Source organism: Hypanus sabinus, unplaced genomic scaffold, assembly GCF_030144855.1.
Source record: "Hypanus sabinus isolate sHypSab1 unplaced genomic scaffold, sHypSab1.hap1 scaffold_2114, whole genome shotgun sequence".
Taxonomy (NCBI): domain Eukaryota; kingdom Metazoa; phylum Chordata; class Chondrichthyes; order Myliobatiformes; family Dasyatidae; genus Hypanus; species Hypanus sabinus.
Genome location: NW_026780219.1, coordinates 27,073 through 47,746, shown reverse-complemented (window position 1 = coordinate 47,746; position 20,674 = coordinate 27,073). Strand labels below are relative to the sequence as shown.

General features: G+C 54.9%; 1 protein-coding gene across 1 annotated transcript in view; it reads left to right on the top strand.

The window, feature by feature from the left end:
• The first annotated feature begins 977 nt into the window (after positions 1–977).
• LOC132387703 (CD209 antigen-like protein C) overlaps positions 978–20,674 on the top strand; it is a 32,014-nt gene continuing 12,317 nt past the window's right edge. The window contains exons 1-3 of the mRNA XM_059960065.1: positions 978–991; positions 3,846–3,960; positions 10,280–10,651. Coding sequence (XP_059816048.1) covers positions 10,351–10,651 — 301 coding nt within the window. The 5' untranslated portion in view covers positions 978–991; positions 3,846–3,960; positions 10,280–10,350. The remainder of the gene's footprint in view (positions 992–3,845; positions 3,961–10,279; positions 10,652–20,674) is intronic.

The following is a 20,674-nucleotide window of genomic DNA, read 5'->3' as shown; positions in this document are numbered from 1 at the left end:
AAACGTTGTCACTCGGCTCCTCAATTAATCCCTCTCTGTGATGTATATACATGATCTGGATGAAATTGTAGATGGGTGTGTTAGAAACATAGAAACATAGAAAACATACACCATAATACAGGCCCTTCGGCCCAACTGACCGAACATGTCCCTAACTTAGTACAACCTAGGCGTTACCCACAGGCGTTACCTAGGCGTTATCCTCTATTTTTCTAAGCTCCATGCAGCCATCCAGAAGTCTCTGAAAAGACCCTTTCGTTTCCACCTCCACCACCGTTGCCGGCAGCCCATTCCACTCACTCTCCACTCTCTGAGTAAAAACTTACCCCTGACATCTCCTCTGTACCTACTCCCCAGCGCCTTAAACCCGTGTCCTCTTGTGGCAACCATTTCAGCCCCCGGGGAAAAAGCCTCTGACTATCCACACGATCAATGCCTCTCATCATCTTGTACACCTCTATCGGGTCACCTCTCGTCCTCCGTCGCTCCGAGGAGAAAAGGCCGAGTTCACTCAACCTATTCTCACAAGGCATGCTGCCCAATCCAGGCAACATCCTTGTAAATCTCCTCTGCACCCTTTCTATGGCTTCCACATCCTTCCTGTAGTGAGGCGACCAGAACTGAGCACAGTACCCCATGTGGGGTCTGACCAGGGTCCGATAGAGCTGTAACATTACCTCTCCGCTCCTAAATTCAATTCCACGATTGATGAAGGCCAATACACTATATGCTTTCTTAACCACAGAGTCAACCTGCGCAGCTGCTTTGAGCATCCTATGAACTCGGACCTCAAGATCCCTCTGATCCGCTACACTGCCAAGAGTCTTACCATTAATACTATCTCTCTGTCTCTCTCTCTCTCTCTCCCAGACGGTCTGAACTCCAGCTACTCAGAGCTGAACTTTCGGAAAGAGGAACCCCGGATCGATGAGGACGAAGATCCTCCCATTTCCTCGGGACCCCGGCGGACTGCCAAACACTGCACAAACAGGTCAGAGTTCACAGCGATGACGTCACGTGACACGGTCCCGAGCGTCCAAGTTTCCAATGCATCTGGTCCCATCGATCGACCACTATCTGGGTAATGAAAGGTTGTCACTCGCTCCCCAGTTAAGACCCTTTCCCCTCTCACCTTCGACCTGTGCGCTCTGGTCCTCGAGTCTCCAGCTCTCCTGAAAATAACTGGACGCACTCACCGCTCGTGGTTTGATACCGCTCTGTATGGTCACCCCTGCGCCCCAAGGATTAAAGTCTCAACCTGTCCGACATCTATTCATAAGTTAGTCCCTCCAATCCGGCAACATCCTCCTTCCCCTCCTTTCTGCTCTTCTCTCACTCCGCCAACGTCCCACACTACCCACCCCACTCTCTCTGCCCCTCTCCTACCCCAGAAGCCTCCTCTGCTCGGTTCCCGATTCTCCCCAGCCAATTTCCTACAAACCTTTCGCCATCTACGCCCTTGCTTTCTCCCCATTTCCCCACTCTTCCCTCTCTGCCCCACCCTCCGTCCCTCTCTCCCCCATTCCCTTTCTCTTTCCCCCCTCTTTCGTCCCTGTCTACCTCCTTTCTCTCTAACACCCCTCTCACTTATCTCTCTCCCTCCACGCCATCGACCATCACCCCAATCTTGTGCCCTCCGGTTCCCGATACCCCGGACCTGAGGAACGTCTGAGCTCATTCACCCTGCCTGCGCCCCTCGTGGTTTTATACAATTCTGTAAGGTCGCCCCTGCGCTCCAAGGAATGAAATTCCGACCTGCCCGACCTCTCTCCACGCCTCAATCCCCCGAGTCCAACATCCTCGTAAACCTTCCAGCACAGTGACCTTTCCTATATCAGGGCGACCGACACTGAACAAGACCGGCGTCACTGTACATCTGCAACGTGATCTCCCGACTCCGGTACCATCATCTTCCAGTACAGTTTAACATCTGAGCCATGTTAAAGTCCAGGTCGATTACATTTACTCCCCGTACCCGATCAGACCTTCCCGCGTAAATTAGCCCGACATCTCTCCCTGGGTCCCGCGCCATCCAGCATCCCCCCTCCCTCCTCTATCTTCCAACCTCTCGACCTATCTCTCTATCTACCCCTCTCCCTCCCTCTCTCACCGCTCCTTCGGCCCACAAAGCAGTGACGAACATGTCCCGACCTTAGAACTCCCCAGGAATTATAAATAGCCCTTTATTTTTCTAAGCTCCATTTATCAATCCAGGAGTCCCATGAACGACCCTATCGATACGCCTCCACCACCGCCGCCCGCAGCCCATTCCGCGCACCCACCACTCTCTCCAAAAGCCTCTAAAAGCGCGCCCTCTCGTGCTAGCCATTTGAGGAGATGACCAGGGATATGGATGAGGGTAGTGCAGTGGATGTGATCTGCATGGATTTCAGTAAGGCATTTGACAGGATTCCACACGGTAGGCTTATTCGGAAAGTCAGAAGGCATGGGATCCAGGGAAGTTTGGCCGGGTGGATTCAGAATTGCCTTGCCTGCAGAAAGCAGAGGGGTTGTAGTGGAGGGAGTGCATTCAGAATGGAGGGTTGTGACCAGTGGTGTCCCACAAGGATCTGTTCTGGGACCTCTAATTTCCGTGATTTTTATTAACGACATGGATATGGTGGTAGAAGGGTGTGTTGGCAAGTTGCAGACGACTCAAAGGTCGGTGGTGTTTTAGATAGTGTAGAGGATTGTCGAAAATTGCAGAGAGACATTGATAGGATGCAGGAGTGGGCTGAGAAGTGGCAGATGGAGTTCAACCCGGAGAAGTGTGAGGTGGTACACTTTGGAAGGACAAACTCCAAGGCAGAGTACAAAGTAAATGGCAGGATACTTGGTAGTGTGGAGGAGCAGAGAGATCGGGGGGGGGGGGGGGGGGGGGTACGTGTCCACAGATCCCTGAAAGGTGCTTCACAGGTAGATAGAGCGGTTAAGAAAACTTATTAGGTGTCAGCTTTCATAAGTCGAGGGATAGAGTTTAAGAGTCGCGAGGTAATGCTGCAGTTCTATAAAACTCTGGTTCGGCCACACTTGGAGTACTGTGTCCAGTTCTGGTCGCCTCACAATAGGAAGGATGTGGAAGCATTGGAAAGGGTACAGAGGGGACTTACCAGGATGCTGCCTGGTTTAGAGAGTATGGATCATGATCAGAGATTAAGGGAGCTGGGGCTTTACTCTTTGGAGAGAAGGAGGATGAGAGGAGACATGATAGAGGTGTACAAGATATTATGAGGAATAGACAGAGTGGACAGCCAGCGCCTCTTCCCCAGGGCACCACAAGAGGACGTGGCTTTAAGTTGAGGGGAGGGAAGTTCAAGGGGGATATTAGAGGAAGGGTTTTCACCCAGAGAGTGGTTGGTTCGTGGAATGCACTGCCTGAGTCAGTGGTGGAGGCAGACACACTAGTGAAGTTTAAGAGACTACTAGACAGGTATATGGAGGAAATTAAGGTGGAGGGGGGGTTATGGGAGGCAGGGCTTGAGGGTCGGCACTGCATTGTGGGCCGAAGGGCCTGTACTGTGCTGTATTGTTCTATGTTCTTCCCTTTATTAGTCGGGGCATTGAGTACAAATGTCAGGGAGTTCTGTTGCAACTTTATAAAAATCGCTAGTCAGGCTGAATCAGGCGTATTGTATACAGTTCTGGTCACCCCCATTATCGGAAGGATGTCAGGCCGTTGGGGAGCCTCCGAGGGGTTTAACAGGACTCTGCCGGGATTCGGTGCCATGTGTTACAACGAGAGGTCGAACAACCTGGGTCGCTTCCCTGGAACGGAGGGTGGGTGGAAGGGAGTCCCAGTGGGGACACGGCTGATTTCACGCACACACTGAATGGTCTCTCGACAGGTGCGCAGAAACAGGAGCCGGAACAGAACATCGGAAATAGACCGGACGTCGGATCTGCCTACTCTGCCTAGTTGCGTCGCCCTCGTCGCGATAGTGGTCGGGCTCTCGATCCATGGTGAGTGGAACGGGATCCGGATGGAGTCAGACCGTAAACTAACAGAGTGGAATGAAATGTTAGCGCAAAAAAGCTCACCCTGACACCGACACGCCATTCACCGTGACGTGGAAACGCCCCTCACAGTGACAGGGACACGCTCCTCACCGTGACAGTGACACGACCGTCACAGTGACAGGGACACGCTCCTCACCGTGACAGTGACACGACCGTCACAGTGACAGGGACACGCTCCTCACCGTGACAGTGACACGACCGTCACAGTGACAGCGACAGGCGTCTCAGCATAGAGAAGACCCTCACCATTATTATGACAGTACCGTCACACCGTGCACGACAGTACATTCACCGTGACACCGACACACCCTCTCACCGTGACGCTGACACAGCCTTCACCGTGAGAAATACACACCCTTCTCCGTGACATCGACACTCCTCTTTCCGTGACGCCAAGATTCCCCACACTGTGCCACCGACACTCCCAACACCGTGAAACCGTCCAGCCCACACCATTACACCAACACTCCCTTAACCGTGACACTTACACAGTCCTCACCGTGACACAGACAGGCCCCACACCGGGACATCGTCACGCCCCTCACCGTGTCATGGACAGTCCCTGCACTGTGACAGCGACACTACCCTCTCCGTGACACTTCCACACTCTACACCATAACACTGACACTCTGCTCACTGTGACACCGACACACTCTTCACTGTAACACTAACACATCCCTCTGTCCGACACGGACAAACCCCCTCTCCGTGACACCAACACACCCATGACTGTGACACCGACACTCCCAGCACAGTGACCCGGACACTCTCTACATCGGACACCGACTCTGCCTTCACTGTGACACCGATACTCCCCTGAACGTGACACCGAGACTGCGAACAGTGACACCGACTCTTCCTTCTCTGTGACAGCGACACTACCCTCTCCGTGACACTTCCACACTCTACACCATAACACTGACACTCTGCTCACAGTGACACCGACACACTCCTCACTGTAACACTAACACATCCCTCTGTCCGACACGGACAAACCCCTCTCCGTGACACCAACACACCCATCACTGTGACACCGACACTCCCAGCACAGTGACCAGCACACTCTCCACACTGCGACGCCGATACTCCCCTGAACGTGACACCGAGACTGCGAACAGTGACTCCGACTCTCCCTTCTCTGTGACACAGACAGGCCCCTCACTGTAACACTCACACAACCCTCCCTTTTACACAGACAACGCACCTCAGCGCGACACCGACACTCCCCCACACCGCGGCATCGACACTCCTCAGACCTCGTCACAGACAGAGTTCTCACTGTGACACAGACACTCCCCACACCGCGGCATCGACCACTCCTCAGACCTCGTCACAGACAGAGTTCTCACTGTGACACAGACACCTCCCCACACCGCGGCATCGACACTCCTCAGACCTCGTCACAGACAGAGTTCTCACTGTGACACCGACATTCCCCACACCGCGGCATCGACACTCCTCAGACCTCGTCACAGACAGAGTTCTCACTGTGACACAGACACTCCCCCACACCGCGGCATCGACACCTTCTCAGACCTCGTCACAGACAGAGTTCTCACTGTGACACAGACACTCCCCACACCGCGGCATCGACACTCCTCAGACCTCGTCACAGACAGAGTTCTCACTGTGACACAGACACTCCCCACACCGCGGCGTCGACACTCCTCAGACCTCGTCACAGACAGAGTTCTCACTGTGACACAGACACTCTCCCCACACCGCGGCATCGACACTCCTCAGACCTCGTCACAGACAGAGTTCTCACTGTGACACAGACACTCCCCACACCGCGGCATCGACACTCCTCAGACCTCGTCACAGACAGAGTTCTCACTGTGACACAGACACTCCCCACACCGCGGCATCGATACTCCTCAGACCTCGTCACAGACAGAGTTCTCACTGTGACACAGACACTCCCCACACCGCGGCATCGACACTTCTCAGACCTCGTCACAGACAGAGTTCTCACTGTGACACAGACACTCCCCACACCGCGGCATCGACACTTCTCAGACCTCGTCACAGACAGAGTTCTCACTGTGACACAGACACTCCCCACACCGCGGCATCGACACTCCTCAGACCTCGTCACAGACAGAGTTCTCACTGTGACACAGACACTCCCCACACCGCGGCATCGATACTCCTCAGACCTCGTCACAGACAGAGTTCTCACTGTGACACAGACACTCCCCACACCGCGGCATCGACACTCCTCAGACTTCGTCATAGACAGAGTTCTCACTGTGACACAGACACTCCCCACACCGCGGCATCGACACTCCTCAGACCTCGTCACAGACAGAGTTCTCACTGTGACACAGACACTCCCCACACCGCGGCATCGATACTCCTCAGACCTCGTCACAGACAGAGTTCTCACTGTGACACAGACACTCCCCACACCGCGGCATCCACACTCCTCAGACCTCGTCACAGACAGAGTTCTCACTGTGACACAGACACTCCCCACACCGCGGCATCGATACTCCTCAGACCTCGTCACAGACAGAGTTCTCACTGTGACACAGACACTCCCCCACACCGCGGCATCGACACTCCTCAGACCTCGTCACAGACAGAGTTCTCACTGTGACACAGACACTCCCCACACCGCGGCATCGATACTCCTCAGACCTCGTCACAGACAGAGTTCTCACTGTGACACAGACACTCCCCACACCGCGGCATCCACACTCCTCAGACCTCGTCACAGACAGAGTTCTCACTGTGACACAGACACTCCCCACACCGCGGCATCGACACTCCTCAGACCTCGTCACAGACAGAGTTCTCACTGTGACACCGACACTCCCCACACCGCGGCATCGACACTCCTCAGACCTCGTCACAGACAGAGTTCTCACTGTGACACAGACACTCCCCACACCGCGGCATCGACACTCCTCAGACCTCGTCACAGACAGAGTTCTCACTGTGACACCGACACTCCCCACACCGCGGCATCGATACTCCTCAGACCTCGTCACAGACAGAGTTCTCACTGTGACACAGACACTCCCCACACCGCGGCATCGACACTCCTCAGACCTCGTCACAGACAGAGTTCTCACTGTGACACAGACACTCCCCACACCGCGGCATCGATACTCCTCAGACCTCGTCACAGACAGAGTTCTCACTGTGACACAGACACTCCCCACACCGCGGCATCGATACTCCTCAGACCTCGTCACAGACAGAGTTCTCACTGTGACACAGACACTCCCCACACCGCGGCATCGACACTCCTCAGACTTCGTCACAGACAGAGTTCTCACTGTGACACAGACACTCCCCACACCGCGCATCGACACTCCTCAGACCTCGTCACAGACAGAGTTCTCACTGTGACACCGACACTCCCCACACCGCGGCGTCGACACTCCTCAGACCTCGTCACAGACAGAGTTCTCACTGTGACACAGACACTCCCCACACCGCGGCATCGATACTCCTCAGACCTCGTCACAGACAGAGTTCTCACTGTGACACAGACACTCCCCACACCGCGGCATCGACACTCCTCAGACCTCGTCACAGACAGAGTTCTCACTGTGACACAGACACTCCCCACACCGCGGCATCGACACTCCTCAGACCTCGTCACAGACAGAGTTCTCACTGTGACACCGACATTCCCACACCGCGGCATCGACACTCCTCAGACCTCGTCACAGACAGAGTTCTCACTGTGACACAGACACTCCCCACACCGCGGCATCGACACTTCTCAGACCTCGTCACAGACAGAGTTCTCACTGTGACACAGACACTCCCCACACCGCGGCATCGACACTCCTCAGACCTCGTCACAGACAGAGTTCTCACTGTGACACAGACACTCCCCACACCGCGGCGTCGACACTCCTCAGACCTCGTCACAGACAGAGTTCTCACTGTGACACAGACACTCCCCACACCGCGGCATCGACACTCCTCAGACCTCGTCACAGACAGAGTTCTCACTGTGACACAGACACTCCCCACACCGCGGCATCGACACTCCTCAGACCTCGTCACAGACAGAGTTCTCACTGTGACACAGACACTCCCCACACCGCGGCATCGATACTCCTCAGACCTCGTCACAGACAGAGTTCTCACTGTGACACAGACACTCCCCACACCGCGGCATCGACACTTCTCAGACCTCGTCACAGACAGAGTTCTCACTGTGACACAGACACTCCCCACACCGCGGCATCGACACTTCTCAGACCTCGTCACAGACAGAGTTCTCACTGTGACACAGACACTCCCCACACCGCGGCATCGACACTCCTCAGACCTCGTCACAGACAGAGTTCTCACTGTGACACAGACACTCCCCACACCGCGGCATCGATACTCCTCAGACCTCGTCACAGACAGAGTTCTCACTGTGACACAGACACTCCCCACACCGCGGCATCGACACTCCTCAGACTTCGTCATAGACAGAGTTCTCACTGTGACACAGACACTCCCCACACCGCGGCATCGACACTCCTCAGACCTCGTCACAGACAGAGTTCTCACTGTGACACAGACACTCCCCACACCGCGGCATCGATACTCCTCAGACCTCGTCACAGACAGAGTTCTCACTGTGACACAGACACTCCCCACACCGCGGCATCCACACTCCTCAGACCTCGTCACAGACAGAGTTCTCACTGTGACACAGACACTCCCCACACCGCGGCATCGATACTCCTCAGACCTCGTCACAGACAGAGTTCTCACTGTGACACAGACACTCCCCACACCGCGGCATCGACACTCCTCAGACCTCGTCACAGACAGAGTTCTCACTGTGACACAGACACTCCCCACACCGCGGCATCGATACTCCTCAGACCTCGTCACAGACAGAGTTCTCACTGTGACACAGACACTCCCCACACCGCGGCATCCACACTCCTCAGACCTCGTCACAGACAGAGTTCTCACTGTGACACAGACACTCCCCACACCGCGGCATCGACACTCCTCAGACCTCGTCACAGACAGAGTTCTCACTGTGACACCGACACTCCCCACACCGCGGCATCGACACTCCTCAGACCTCGTCACAGACAGAGTTCTCACTGTGACACAGACACTCCCCACACCGCGGCATCGACACTCCTCAGACCTCGTCACAGACAGAGTTCTCACTGTGACACCGACACTCCCCACACCGCGGCATCGATACTCCTCAGACCTCGTCACAGACAGAGTTCTCACTGTGACACAGACACTCCCCACACCGCGGCATCGACACTCCTCAGACCTCGTCACAGACAGAGTTCTCACTGTGACACAGACACTCCCCACACCGCGGCATCGATACTCCTCAGACCTCGTCACAGACAGAGTTCTCACTGTGACACAGACACTCCCCACACCGCGGCATCGATACTCCTCAGACCTCGTCACAGACAGAGTTCTCACTGTGACACAGACACTCCCCACACCGCGGCATCGACACTCCTCAGACTTCGTCACAGACAGAGTTCTCACTGTGACACAGACACTCCCCACACCGCGGCATCGACACTCCTCAGACCTCGTCACAGACAGAGTTCTCACTGTGACACCGACACTCCCCACACCGCGGCGTCGACACTCCTCAGACCTCGTCACAGACAGAGTTCTCACTGTGACACAGACACTCCCCACACCGCGGCATCGATACTCCTCAGACCTCGTCACAGACAGAGTTCTCACTGTGACACAGACACTCCCCACACCGCGGCATCGACACTCCTCAGACCTCGTCACAGACAGAGTTCTCACTGTGACACCGACACTCCCCACACCGCGGCATCGATACTCCTCAGACCTCGTCACAGACAGAGTTCTCACTGTGACACAGACACTCCCCACACCGCGGCATCGACACTCCTCAGACCTCGTCACAGACAGAGTTCTCACTGTGACACAGACACTCCCCACACCGCGGCATCGATACTCCTCAGACCTCGTCACAGACAGAGTTCTCACTGTGACACAGACACTCCCCACACCGCGGCATCGATACTCCTCAGACCTCGTCACAGACAGAGTTCTCACTGTGACACCGACACTCCCCACACCGCGGCGTCGACACTTCTCAGACCTCGTCACAGACAGAGTTCTCACTGTGACACCGACACTCCCCACACCGCGGCATCGACACTCCTCAGACCTCGTCACAGACAGAGTTCTCACTGTGACACAGACACTCCCCTTATCTGACACCGACTCACCTCACACCTCACAATGACACACACTTTACTATCGCTCTCAGTATCGCAGACTCGTCAGTCTCTGATCACCTCCGAGCGAAACTACCGGAGACTTTGGGAACAACATCAGGAGATGAACAGGACCCAGCGCCAATGTCAACAGCAAGTCCATGAGTTGAACACAACCCTTGAAACCCGGACATCAGAGTATTCCCACCTGGTTCTCTCTCAGAGAATCTGTCTGAATAATCTTTCCGCCCTCAACAACAACCTCACTATGCTCGAAAACAACATTACTACCCTCAGCTCGGAGCTCTCGGAGCAGAAACGAACGCAGAGCGATCTCCGTCATCAGCTGAATCAGCACGAAATGACGTACAGAATCATCAAAGAAAACAAAGCTCAGATTTGCCAATACCTTACCAGCAAAAGAGGTGAGACGACATCCCCCGTTTCAACTGCTCCACATAACTGCGGGTGGGAGGGGTGAGAGACGGGGAGGGAGGAGGTGAAGAGTTACACTACATCCCTTAACCCGGAAGTATGTGATAGGACGGATTGGAGGGAGATTAACTCAGTGTCTGACGCCGGGAGTGTGCGATGGAATGTGTAGATGCAATTTCACTCTGTGACTGACCCGGGACTGTGTGATTGGACGGTGTGGAGGGAGATTCACTCTGTGTCTGACCCCGGGAGTGTGTGATGGGACGGTGTGGAGGGAGATTCACTCTGTGTCTGACCCCGGGAGTGTGTGATGGGACGGTGTGGAGGGAGATTCACTCTGTGTCTGACCCCGGGAGTGTGTGATGGGACGGTGTGGAGGGAGATTCACTCTGTGTCTGACACCGGGAGTGTGTGATGGGACGGTGTGGAGATTCACTCTGTGTCTGACCCCGGGAGTGTGTGATGGGACGGTGTGGAGGGAGACTCACTCTGTGTCTGACCCCGGGAGTGTGTGATGGGACGGTGTGGAGGGAGACTCACTCTGTGTCTGACCCGGGAGTGTGTGATGGGACGGTGTGGAGGGAGATTCACTCTGTGTCTGACCCCGGGAGTGTGTGATGGGACGGTGCGGAGGGAGATGCATTCTGTGTCTGACCTCTGGAGTGTGTGATAGGATGGTATGGAGGGAGTTTCAACACAAAATACTCTGCAGATGCTGGGGTCAAATGAACACGCACAAAACTCTTGAGACACTCAGCAGGTCGGGAAGCCTTCGTGCAAACGAAGAGACAACGTTTTAAGGCCGGGACCCTTCGTCAGGACTGATGGGCGGGGGGGGGGGGGGGGTTGGAGGGGGGAAACTTAAGGGACCCTATAGAGAACGTGGTTGGAAGCTGGGAAGGAGAAGACTGATTGGTCCCAGGTGAAAATCAGTAAGGGAAAAGATCAAGGGGTTGGAGAGGGTAAGATGAGAGTAGATAGGCAGGAAAGGAGAAGAAGGAATGTAAGGGGAAAGCACTATGGCCGGAAGAACCAGCTAGAACCATGTGGGAGGTGACAGCCATCTGGAGGAGGAGGCAGAGTGAAACCTGGATGGGGGAAGGGATGTGAGGGAATTACCGGAAGGTGGAAAATTCAAGGGAGTTTCGTTCTGTGTCGGACCCTGGAATGTGTGAAGGGAAGGTGAGGAAACAGCGGCACCTAGCGTCTGATTCCGGCAGTGCGTGATCTGCTCGGACGGGTACTTTATAACATCACTGTGTGTCTAACGCCGACTGTGTGTAGAGCTGATGCCTGAAGAGTTTCTCTCTGCGGTTGACATCTCCGTGATAGCTCGGAGGAAGAGGGCATCGCTCTCTGACCATGAGAACGAGTGTTCTGACTGTGTGGAGTGAGGTTCGCTCTGGTCTTATCCCAGAAGTCCATGATGGGACGGTATGGAGAGAGGTTCACAACGGTCCCCGGAGTGTGTGATGGGACGGTGTGGATGAAGATTCACTCTGCGTTTGACCCCGGGAGTGTGTGATGGGACGGTGTGGAGGGAGATTCACTCTGTGTCTGATCCCGGGAGTGTGTGATGGGACGGTTCAGAGGAGATTCACCATGTGTCTGACCCCGGGAGTGTGTGATGGGACGGTGTGGAGGGAGATTCTCTCTGTGTCTGACCCCGCCAGTGTGTGATGGGACGGTGTGGAGGGAGTTTCACTCTGTGTCTGACGCCAGGAGTGTGTGATGGGACGGTGTGGAGGGAGATTCACTCTGTGTCTGATCCCGGGAATATGTGATGAGACGGTGTGGAGGGAGATTCACTCTGTGTCTGACCCCAGGAGAGTGTGATGGGACGGTGTGGAGGGAGATTCACTCTGTGTCTGACCCCAGGAATGTGTGATTGGACGGAGTGGAGTGAGATTCACTCTGTGCCTGACCCTGGGAGTGTGTGATGGGTCGGTATGGTGTGAGCTTAAACACAAAATACTCTGCAGATGCTGTGGTCAAATGAACACGCAGAACACCCTTGAGGAACTCAGCCGGTCGGGAAGCCTCCGTGCAAACGATGAGACATTGTTTTAAGGCCGGGACCCTTCGTCAGGACTGATGGGGGGCGGGGGGTGAAGGGGGGGGGGGGAACTTGGGACCCTATAGAGAACGTGGTTGGAGGCTGGGAAGGGGAAGACTGATTGGTCCCAGGTGAAAATCAGTAAGGGTAAAGATCAAGGGGTTGGAGAGGGGAAGCTGAGAGCAGATAGGCAGGAAAGGAGAAGATGGAATGTATGGGGAAAGCACTATGGGCAGCAGAATCAGGCGGAACCATGAGGGAGGTGATAGCCATCTGGAGGAGGAGGCAGAGTGAATCCTGGGTGGGGGAAGGGATGTCAGCGGATTACCGGAATATGGAAAATTCAAGGGTGTTTCGTTCTGTGTCGGACCCTGGAATGTGTGAAGGGAAGGTGAGGAAACAGCGCCACCTAGCGTCTGATTCCGGCAGTGCGTGAATCGCCCGGACGGGTACTTTATAACATCACTGTGTGTCTAACGCCGACTGTGTGTAGAGCTGATGCCTGAAGAGTTTCTCTCTGCGGTTGACATCTCCGTGATAGATCGGAGGAAGTGGGCATCGCTCTCTGACCATGAGAATGAGTGTTCTGACTGTGTGGAGTGAGGTTCGCTCTGGTCTGATCGCAGAAGTCTATGATGGGACGGTATGGAGAGAGCTTCACAAAGATCCCGGGAGTGTGTGATGGGACAGTGTGATGGGAGAATAACTATGTGTCTGACCCCGCCAGTGTGTGATGGGACAGTGTGGAGGGAGCTTCACTCTGTGTCTGACCCCGGGAGTGTGTGATGAGACGGTGTAGAGGGAGCTTCACTCTGTGTCTGACCCCGGGAGTGTGTGATGGGACGATGTGGAAGGAGATTCACTCTGTGTCTGACCCCGAGAGTGTGTTATGGGACGATGGAGAGGGAGATTCACTCTGTGTCTGACCTGGGCGTGTGTGATGGGACGGTGTGGAGGGAGATTCACTCCGTGTCTGTCTCCGGGATTTGGTGATGCGACGCTGTGGAGGATGATTCACATTGTATCTGGCCACGGGAGTGTGTGATGCGACGGTGTGAAGGAGATTCACTCTGTGTCTGACCACGGGAGTGTGTGGCTGTAGGTGTGGTGGGAGATTGACACTGTGTCTGACCCCGAGAATGTGTGGTGGGAAAGTGTGGAGGGAGATTCACTCCGTATCTGACTCCTTTTTTTATATATTACAAAATCCTTTATTACAAATTTCGGTGCTATACAATATACACAAAACAGTGGCAAACACAATTACTGCACTACAAATAGACAATAGACATTACACCAGAATGTTGCCATCTCTATCCACGATGGCATTTACACCCCGCGGAGCCCAACGGTCTCGAAACTCCTCCAAGGCCACTGTGGACTGCGCGTGTTCCTTTTCAATAGTTACCCGAGCACGAACATACCCCCTAAACATTGCCAGGCAGTCTGCCCGGGGAGATCCTCCCGCCACCCGTTTCCAAGACCCTCGGATGGCGGATTTCGCCAGCCCCAGGAGCAAGTTGACCAGGACATCCTCATCCCTCCGTGCCCCCTTCCTTACTGGATGACCATATATAAACAGGGTGGGACTAAAATGCAGCCAGAAGGCGAGAAGCAGCCCACGCAAATATGCAAAAAGGGGCTGCAGCCTCACACACTCCATGTACATGTGGTACACGGTCTCCTCCAGCCCGCAGAAGTGGCATGCGGGTGGGAAGTCCATGTACAAACTGAAAAACTTATTGCAGGGCACTGCCCTATGCAGTACCCTCCAGCCGAGATCCCCCAGGTGCATGGGAAGAACCCCGGCGTAAAGGGACTTCCAGTGGGGACCCTCCTCACCTCTGGGTGGAAGGACCGACCGCCATGGCGTGTCGGGACGGTGTACAAGGGCAAGGAAGTGGAGGATGTGGAGTAGCAGCCCATACAGATACCTCCTACTTGCATCCCTGAATGGGACTGTGGGTATCGATGAGAGACGGCTCAAGTTGTGCGGACACGGCTCCCGGAGATGATTGTGGGGTCTGGGCCCGACCAGTATCTGACTCCGGGAGTGAGTGATGGGACGGTGTGGAGGGAGATTCACTCTGTGTCTGACCCCGGGAGTGTGTGATGGGACGGTGTGGAGGGAGATTCACTCCGTGTCTGTCTCCGGGATTTGGTGATGCGACGCTGTGGAGGATGATTCACATTGTATCTGGCCACGGGAGTGTGTGATGGGACAGGTGGGGAGGGAGATTCACTCTGTGTCTGACCCCGGGAGTGTGTGATGGGTCGGTGTGGAGGGAGATTCACACTGTGTCTGACCCCGGGAGTGTGTGATTGGACAGATGGGGAGGGAGATTCCCTCGGTGTATGACCCGGGAGTGTGTGATGGGACGGTGTGGAGGGAGATTCACACTGTGTCTGACCCCGGGAGTGTGTGATGGGTCGGTGTGGAGGGAGATTCACACTGTGTCTGACCCCGGGAGTGTGTGATGGGACGGTGTGGAGGGAGATTCACTCTGTGTCTGACTCCGGGAGTGTGTGATGCGACGGTGTGAAGGAGATTCACTCTGTGTCTGACCACGGGAGTGTGTGGCTGTAGGTGTGGTGGGAGATTGACACTGAGTCTGACACCTGGAGAGTGTGGGACGGTGTGGAGGGAGATTCACTCCGTGTCTGACCTCGGGAGTATGTGATGGACAGGAGCGGAGGGAGATTCACTCTGTGTATGACCCGGGAGTGTGTGATGGCACTGTGTGGAGGGAGATTCACTCTGTGTCTGACCCCGGGAATGTGTGGTGGGAAAGTGTGGAGGAAGATTCACTCCGTATCTGACTCCGGGAGTGAGTGATGGGACGGTGTGGAGGGAGATTCACTCTGTGACTGACTCTGGGAGTGTGTGATGGAACGGTGTGTAGGGAGATTCGCTCTGTGTCTGACCACGGGAGTGTGTGATGGGACGGTGTGTAGGGAGATTCGCTCTGTGTCTGACCACGGGAGTGTGTGATGGGACGGTGTGGAGGGAGATTCACTCCGTATCTGACTCCGGGAGTGCGTGATGGGACGGTGTGGAGGGAGATTCACTCTGTGACTGACTCTGGGAGTGTGTGATGGAACGGTGTGTAGGGAGATTCGCTCTGTGTCTGAACACGGGAGTGTGTGATGGGACGATGTGGAGGGAGATTCACTCTGTGTCTGACCCCGGGAGTGTGTGATGGGACAGTGTGGAGGGAGATTCACTCTGTGTCTGACCCCGGGAGTGTGTGATGGGACGATGTGGAGGGAGATTCACTCTGTGTCTGACCCCGGGAGTGTGTGATGGGTCGGTGCGGAGCGAGATTCAACACAAAATACTCAGCAGATGCTGGGGTCACATGAACACGCAGAAAGCTCTTGAGGACCTCAGCAGGTCGGGAAGCCTTCGTGCAAACGAAGAGACAACTTTTTAAGGCCGGGACCCTTCGTCAGGACCGATTGGGGGGGGGGGGGGGTGGGGGGCGTGAAGTGGGGGTGGAACCTAAGGGAGCCTATAGAGAACGTGGTTGGAGGCTGGGAAGGAGACGACTGATTGGTCCCAGGTGAAAATCAGTAAGGGAAAAGATCAAGGGGTTGGAGTTGGGAAGCTGAGAGGAGATAGGCAGGAAAGGAGAAGATGGAATGTATGGGGAAAGCACTATGGGCAGCAGAATCAGGCGGAACCATGAGGGAGGTGATAGCTATCTGGAGGAGGAGGCAGAGTGAAACCTGGATGGGGGAAAGGATGTGAGGGAATTACCGGAAGGTGGAAAATTCAAGGGAGTTTCGTTCTGTGTCGGACGCTGGAATGTGTGAAGGGAAGGTGAGGAAACAGCGCCACCTAGCGTCTGATCCTGGCAGTGAGTGTTCCGTCCGGACGGGTACTATAGAACATCACTCTGTGTCCAACACGGACTGTTGCATAAAGAGTTGATGCAACACGAGCTGATGCATAAAGAGTTTCTCTCAGTGGTTGACATCTCCGTGATAGTTCGCAGGAAGTGGGCATCGCTCTCTGACCATTAGAATGAGTGTTCTGACTGTGTGGAATAAGGTTCGCTCTGGTCTGATCCCAGAAGTCTATGATGGGACGGTATGGAGAGAGCTTCACAACGATCCCGGGAGTGTGTGATTGGACAGTGTGATGGGAGAATAACTCTGTGTCTGACCCCGCCAGTGTGTGATGGGACAGTGTGGAGGGAGCTTCTCTCTGTGTCTGACCCCGGGAGTGTGTGATGGGACGATGTGGAGGGAGATTAACTCTGTGTCTGACCCCGGGAGTGTGCTATGGGACGATGGGGAGGGAGATTCACTCTGTGTCTGTCTCCGGGATTTGGTGATGCGACGCTGTGGAGGATGATTCACATTGTATCTGGCCACGGGAGTGTGTGATGGGACAGATGGGGAGGGAGATTCCCTCGGTGTATGACCCGGGAGTGTGTGATGGGACGGTGTGGGGGGAGATTCACTCTGTGTCTGACACCTGGAGAGTGTGATGGGACGGTGTGGAGGGAGATTCACTCCGTGTCTGACCTCGGGAGTATGTGATGGACAGGACCGGAGGGAGATTCACTCTGTGTATGACCCGGGAGTGTGTGATGGGAAAGTGTGGAGGAAGATTCACTCTGTGTCTGACCCCGGGAATGTGTGGTGGGAAAGTGTGGAGGAAGATTCACTCCGTATCTGACTCCGGGAGTGAGTGATGGGACGGTGTGGAGGGAGATTCACTCTGTGACTGACTCTGGGAGTGTGTGATGGAACGGTGTGTAGGGAGATTCGCTCTGTGTCTGACCACGGGAGTGTGTGATGGGACGGTGTGGAGGGAGATTCACTCTGTGTCTGGGAGTGTGTGATGGGACGGTGAGGAGGGAGATTCACTCTGTGTCTGACCCAGGAGTGTGTGATGGGACGATGTGGAGGGAGATTCACTCTGTGTCTGACCCCGGGAGTGTGTGATGGGACGGTGCGGAGCGAGATTCAACACAAAATACTCAGCAGATGCTAGGGTCACATGAACACGCAGAAAGCTCTTGAAGAACTCAGCAGGTCGGGAAGCCTTCGTGCAAACGAAGAGACAACGTTTTAAGGCCGGGACCCTTCGTCAGGACTGATGGGGGGGGGGGGTGTGTGAAGTGGGGGTGGAACCTAAGGGAGCCTATAGAGAACGTGGTTGGATGCTGGGAAGGGGAAGACTGATTGGTCCCAGGTGAAAATCAGTAAGGGAAAAGATCAAGGGTTTGGAGAGGGGAAACTGAGAGCAGATAGGCAGGAAAGGAGAAGATGGAATGTATGGGGAAAGCACTATGGACAGCAGAATCAGGCGGAACCATGAGGGAGGTGATAGCCATCTGGAGGAGGAGGCAGAGTGAATCCTGGATGGGGGAAAGGATGTGAGGGAATTACCGGAAGGTGGAAAATTCAAGGGAGTTTCGTTCTGTGTCGGACGCTGGAATGTGTGAAGGGAAGGTGAGGAAACAGCGCCACCTAGCGTCTGATCCTGGCAGTGAGTGTTCCGTCCGGACGGGTACTATAGAACATCACTCTGTGTCCAACACGGACTGTTGCATAAAGAGTTGATGCAACACGAGCTGATGCATAAAGAGTTTCTCTCAGTGGTTGACATCTCCGTGATAGTTCGCAGGAAGTGGGCATCGCTCTCTGACCATTAGAATGAGTGTTCTGACTGTGTGGAATAAGGTTCACTCTTGTCTGATTCCAGAAGTCTATGATGGGACGGTATGGAGAGAGCTTCACAACGATCCCGGGAGTGTGTGATTGGACAGTGTGATGGGAGAATAACTCTGTGTCTGACCCCGCCAGTGTGTGATGGGACAGTGTGGAGGGAGCTTCACTCTGTGTCTGACCCCGGGAGTGTGTGATGGGACGATGTGGAAGGAGATTCACTCTGTGTCTGACCCCGGGAGTGTGCTATGGGACGGTGTGGAGGGAGATTCACTCTGTGTCTGACCCGGGCGTGTGTGATGGGACGGTGTGGAGGGAGATTCACTCCGTGTCTGTCTCCGGGATTTGGTGATGCGACGCTGTGGAGGATGATTCACATTGTATCTGGCCACGGGAGTGTGTGATGGGACAGGTGGGGAGGGAGATTCACTCGGTGTATGACCCGGGAGTGTGTGATGGGACGGTGTGGAGGGAGATTCACTCTGTGTCTGACTCCGGGAGTGTGTGATGCGACGGTGTGAAGGAGATTCACTCTGTGTCTGACCACGGGAGTGTGTGGCTGTAGGTGTGGTGGGAGATTGACACTGTGTCTGACACCTGGAGAGTGTGATGGGACGGTGTGGAGGGAGATTCACTCTGTGTCTGACCTCGGGAGTGTGTGATGGACAGGAGCGGAGGGAGATTCACTCTGTGTATGACCCGGGAGTGTGTGATGGCACTGTGTGGAGGGAGATTCACTCTGTGTCTGACCCCGGGAATATGTGGTGGGAAAGTGTGGAGGGAGATTCGCTCTGTGTCTGACCACGGGAGTGTGTGATGGGACGATGTGGAGGGAGATTCACTCTGTGTCTGACCCCGGGAGTGTGTGATGGGACGGTGCGGAGCGAGATTCAACACAAAATACTCAGCAGATGCTGGGGTCACATGAACACGCAGAATGCTCTTGAGGAACTCAGCAGGTCGGGAAGCCTTCGTGCAAACGAAGAGACAACGTTTTAAGGCCGGGACCCTTCGTCAGGACCGATTGGGGGGGGGGGGTGGGGGGCGTGAAGTGGGGGTGGAACCTAAGGGAGCCTATAGAGAACGTGGTTGGAGGCTGGGAAGGAGACGACTGATTGGTCCCAGGTGAAAATCAGTAAGGGAAAAGATCAAGGGGTTGGAGAGGGTAAGATGATAGGCAGGAATGGAGAAGATGGAATGTATGGGGAAAGCACTATGGGCAGCAGAATCAGGCGGAACCATGAGGGAGGTGATAGCCATCTGGAGGAATAGGCAAAGTGAATCCTGGATGGGGGAAAGGATGTGAGGGAATTACCGGAAAGTGGAAAATTCAAGGGAGTTTCGTTCTGTGTCGGACCCTGGAATGTGTGAAGGGAAGGTGAGGAAACAGCGGCACCTAGCGTCTGATCCTGGCAGTGAGTGTTCCGTCCGGACGGGTACTATAGAACATCACTCTGTGTCCAACACGGACTGTTGCATAAAGAGTTGATGCAACACGAGCTGATGCATAAAGAGTTTCTCTCAGTGGTTGACATCTCCGTGATAGTTCGCAGGAAGTGGGCATCGCTCTCTGACCGTTAGAATGAATGTTCTGACTGTGTGGAATAAGGTTCACTCTTGTCTGATTCCAGAAGTCTATGATGGGACGGTATGGAGAGAGCTTCACAACGATCCCGGGAGTGTGAGATTGGACAGTGTGATGGGAGAATAAATCTGTGTCTGACCCCCCCAGTGTGTGATGGGACAGTGTGGAGGGAGCTTCACTCTGTGTCTGACCCCGGGAGTGTGTGATGGGACGATGTGGAGGGAGATTAACTCTGTTTCTGACCCGGGAGTGTGTGATGCGACGCTGTGGAGGGAGATTCACTCCGTGTCTGTCTCCGGTATTTGGTGATGCGACGCTGTGGAGGATGATTCACATTGTATCTGGCCACCGGAGTGTGTGATGCGACGGTGTGAAGGAGATTCACTCTGTGTCTGACCACGGGAGTGTGTGGCTGTAGGTGTGGTGGGAGATTCACTGTGTCTGTCCCCGGGAGTGTGTGATGGAACGGTGAGGAGGGAGTTTCACTCTGTGTCTGACCCCGGGAGAGTGTGATGGGACGGTGTGGAGGGAGTTTCACTCTGTGTCTGACCCCGGGAGAATGTGATGGGACTGTATGGCGGGATATTTACACCGTCTGACCCGGGAGTGTGTAATGGGACGGTGTGGAGGGAGATTCACTGTGCTTTTGACCCCGGGAGACCGTGATGGCACGGTATGGAGGGAGATTCA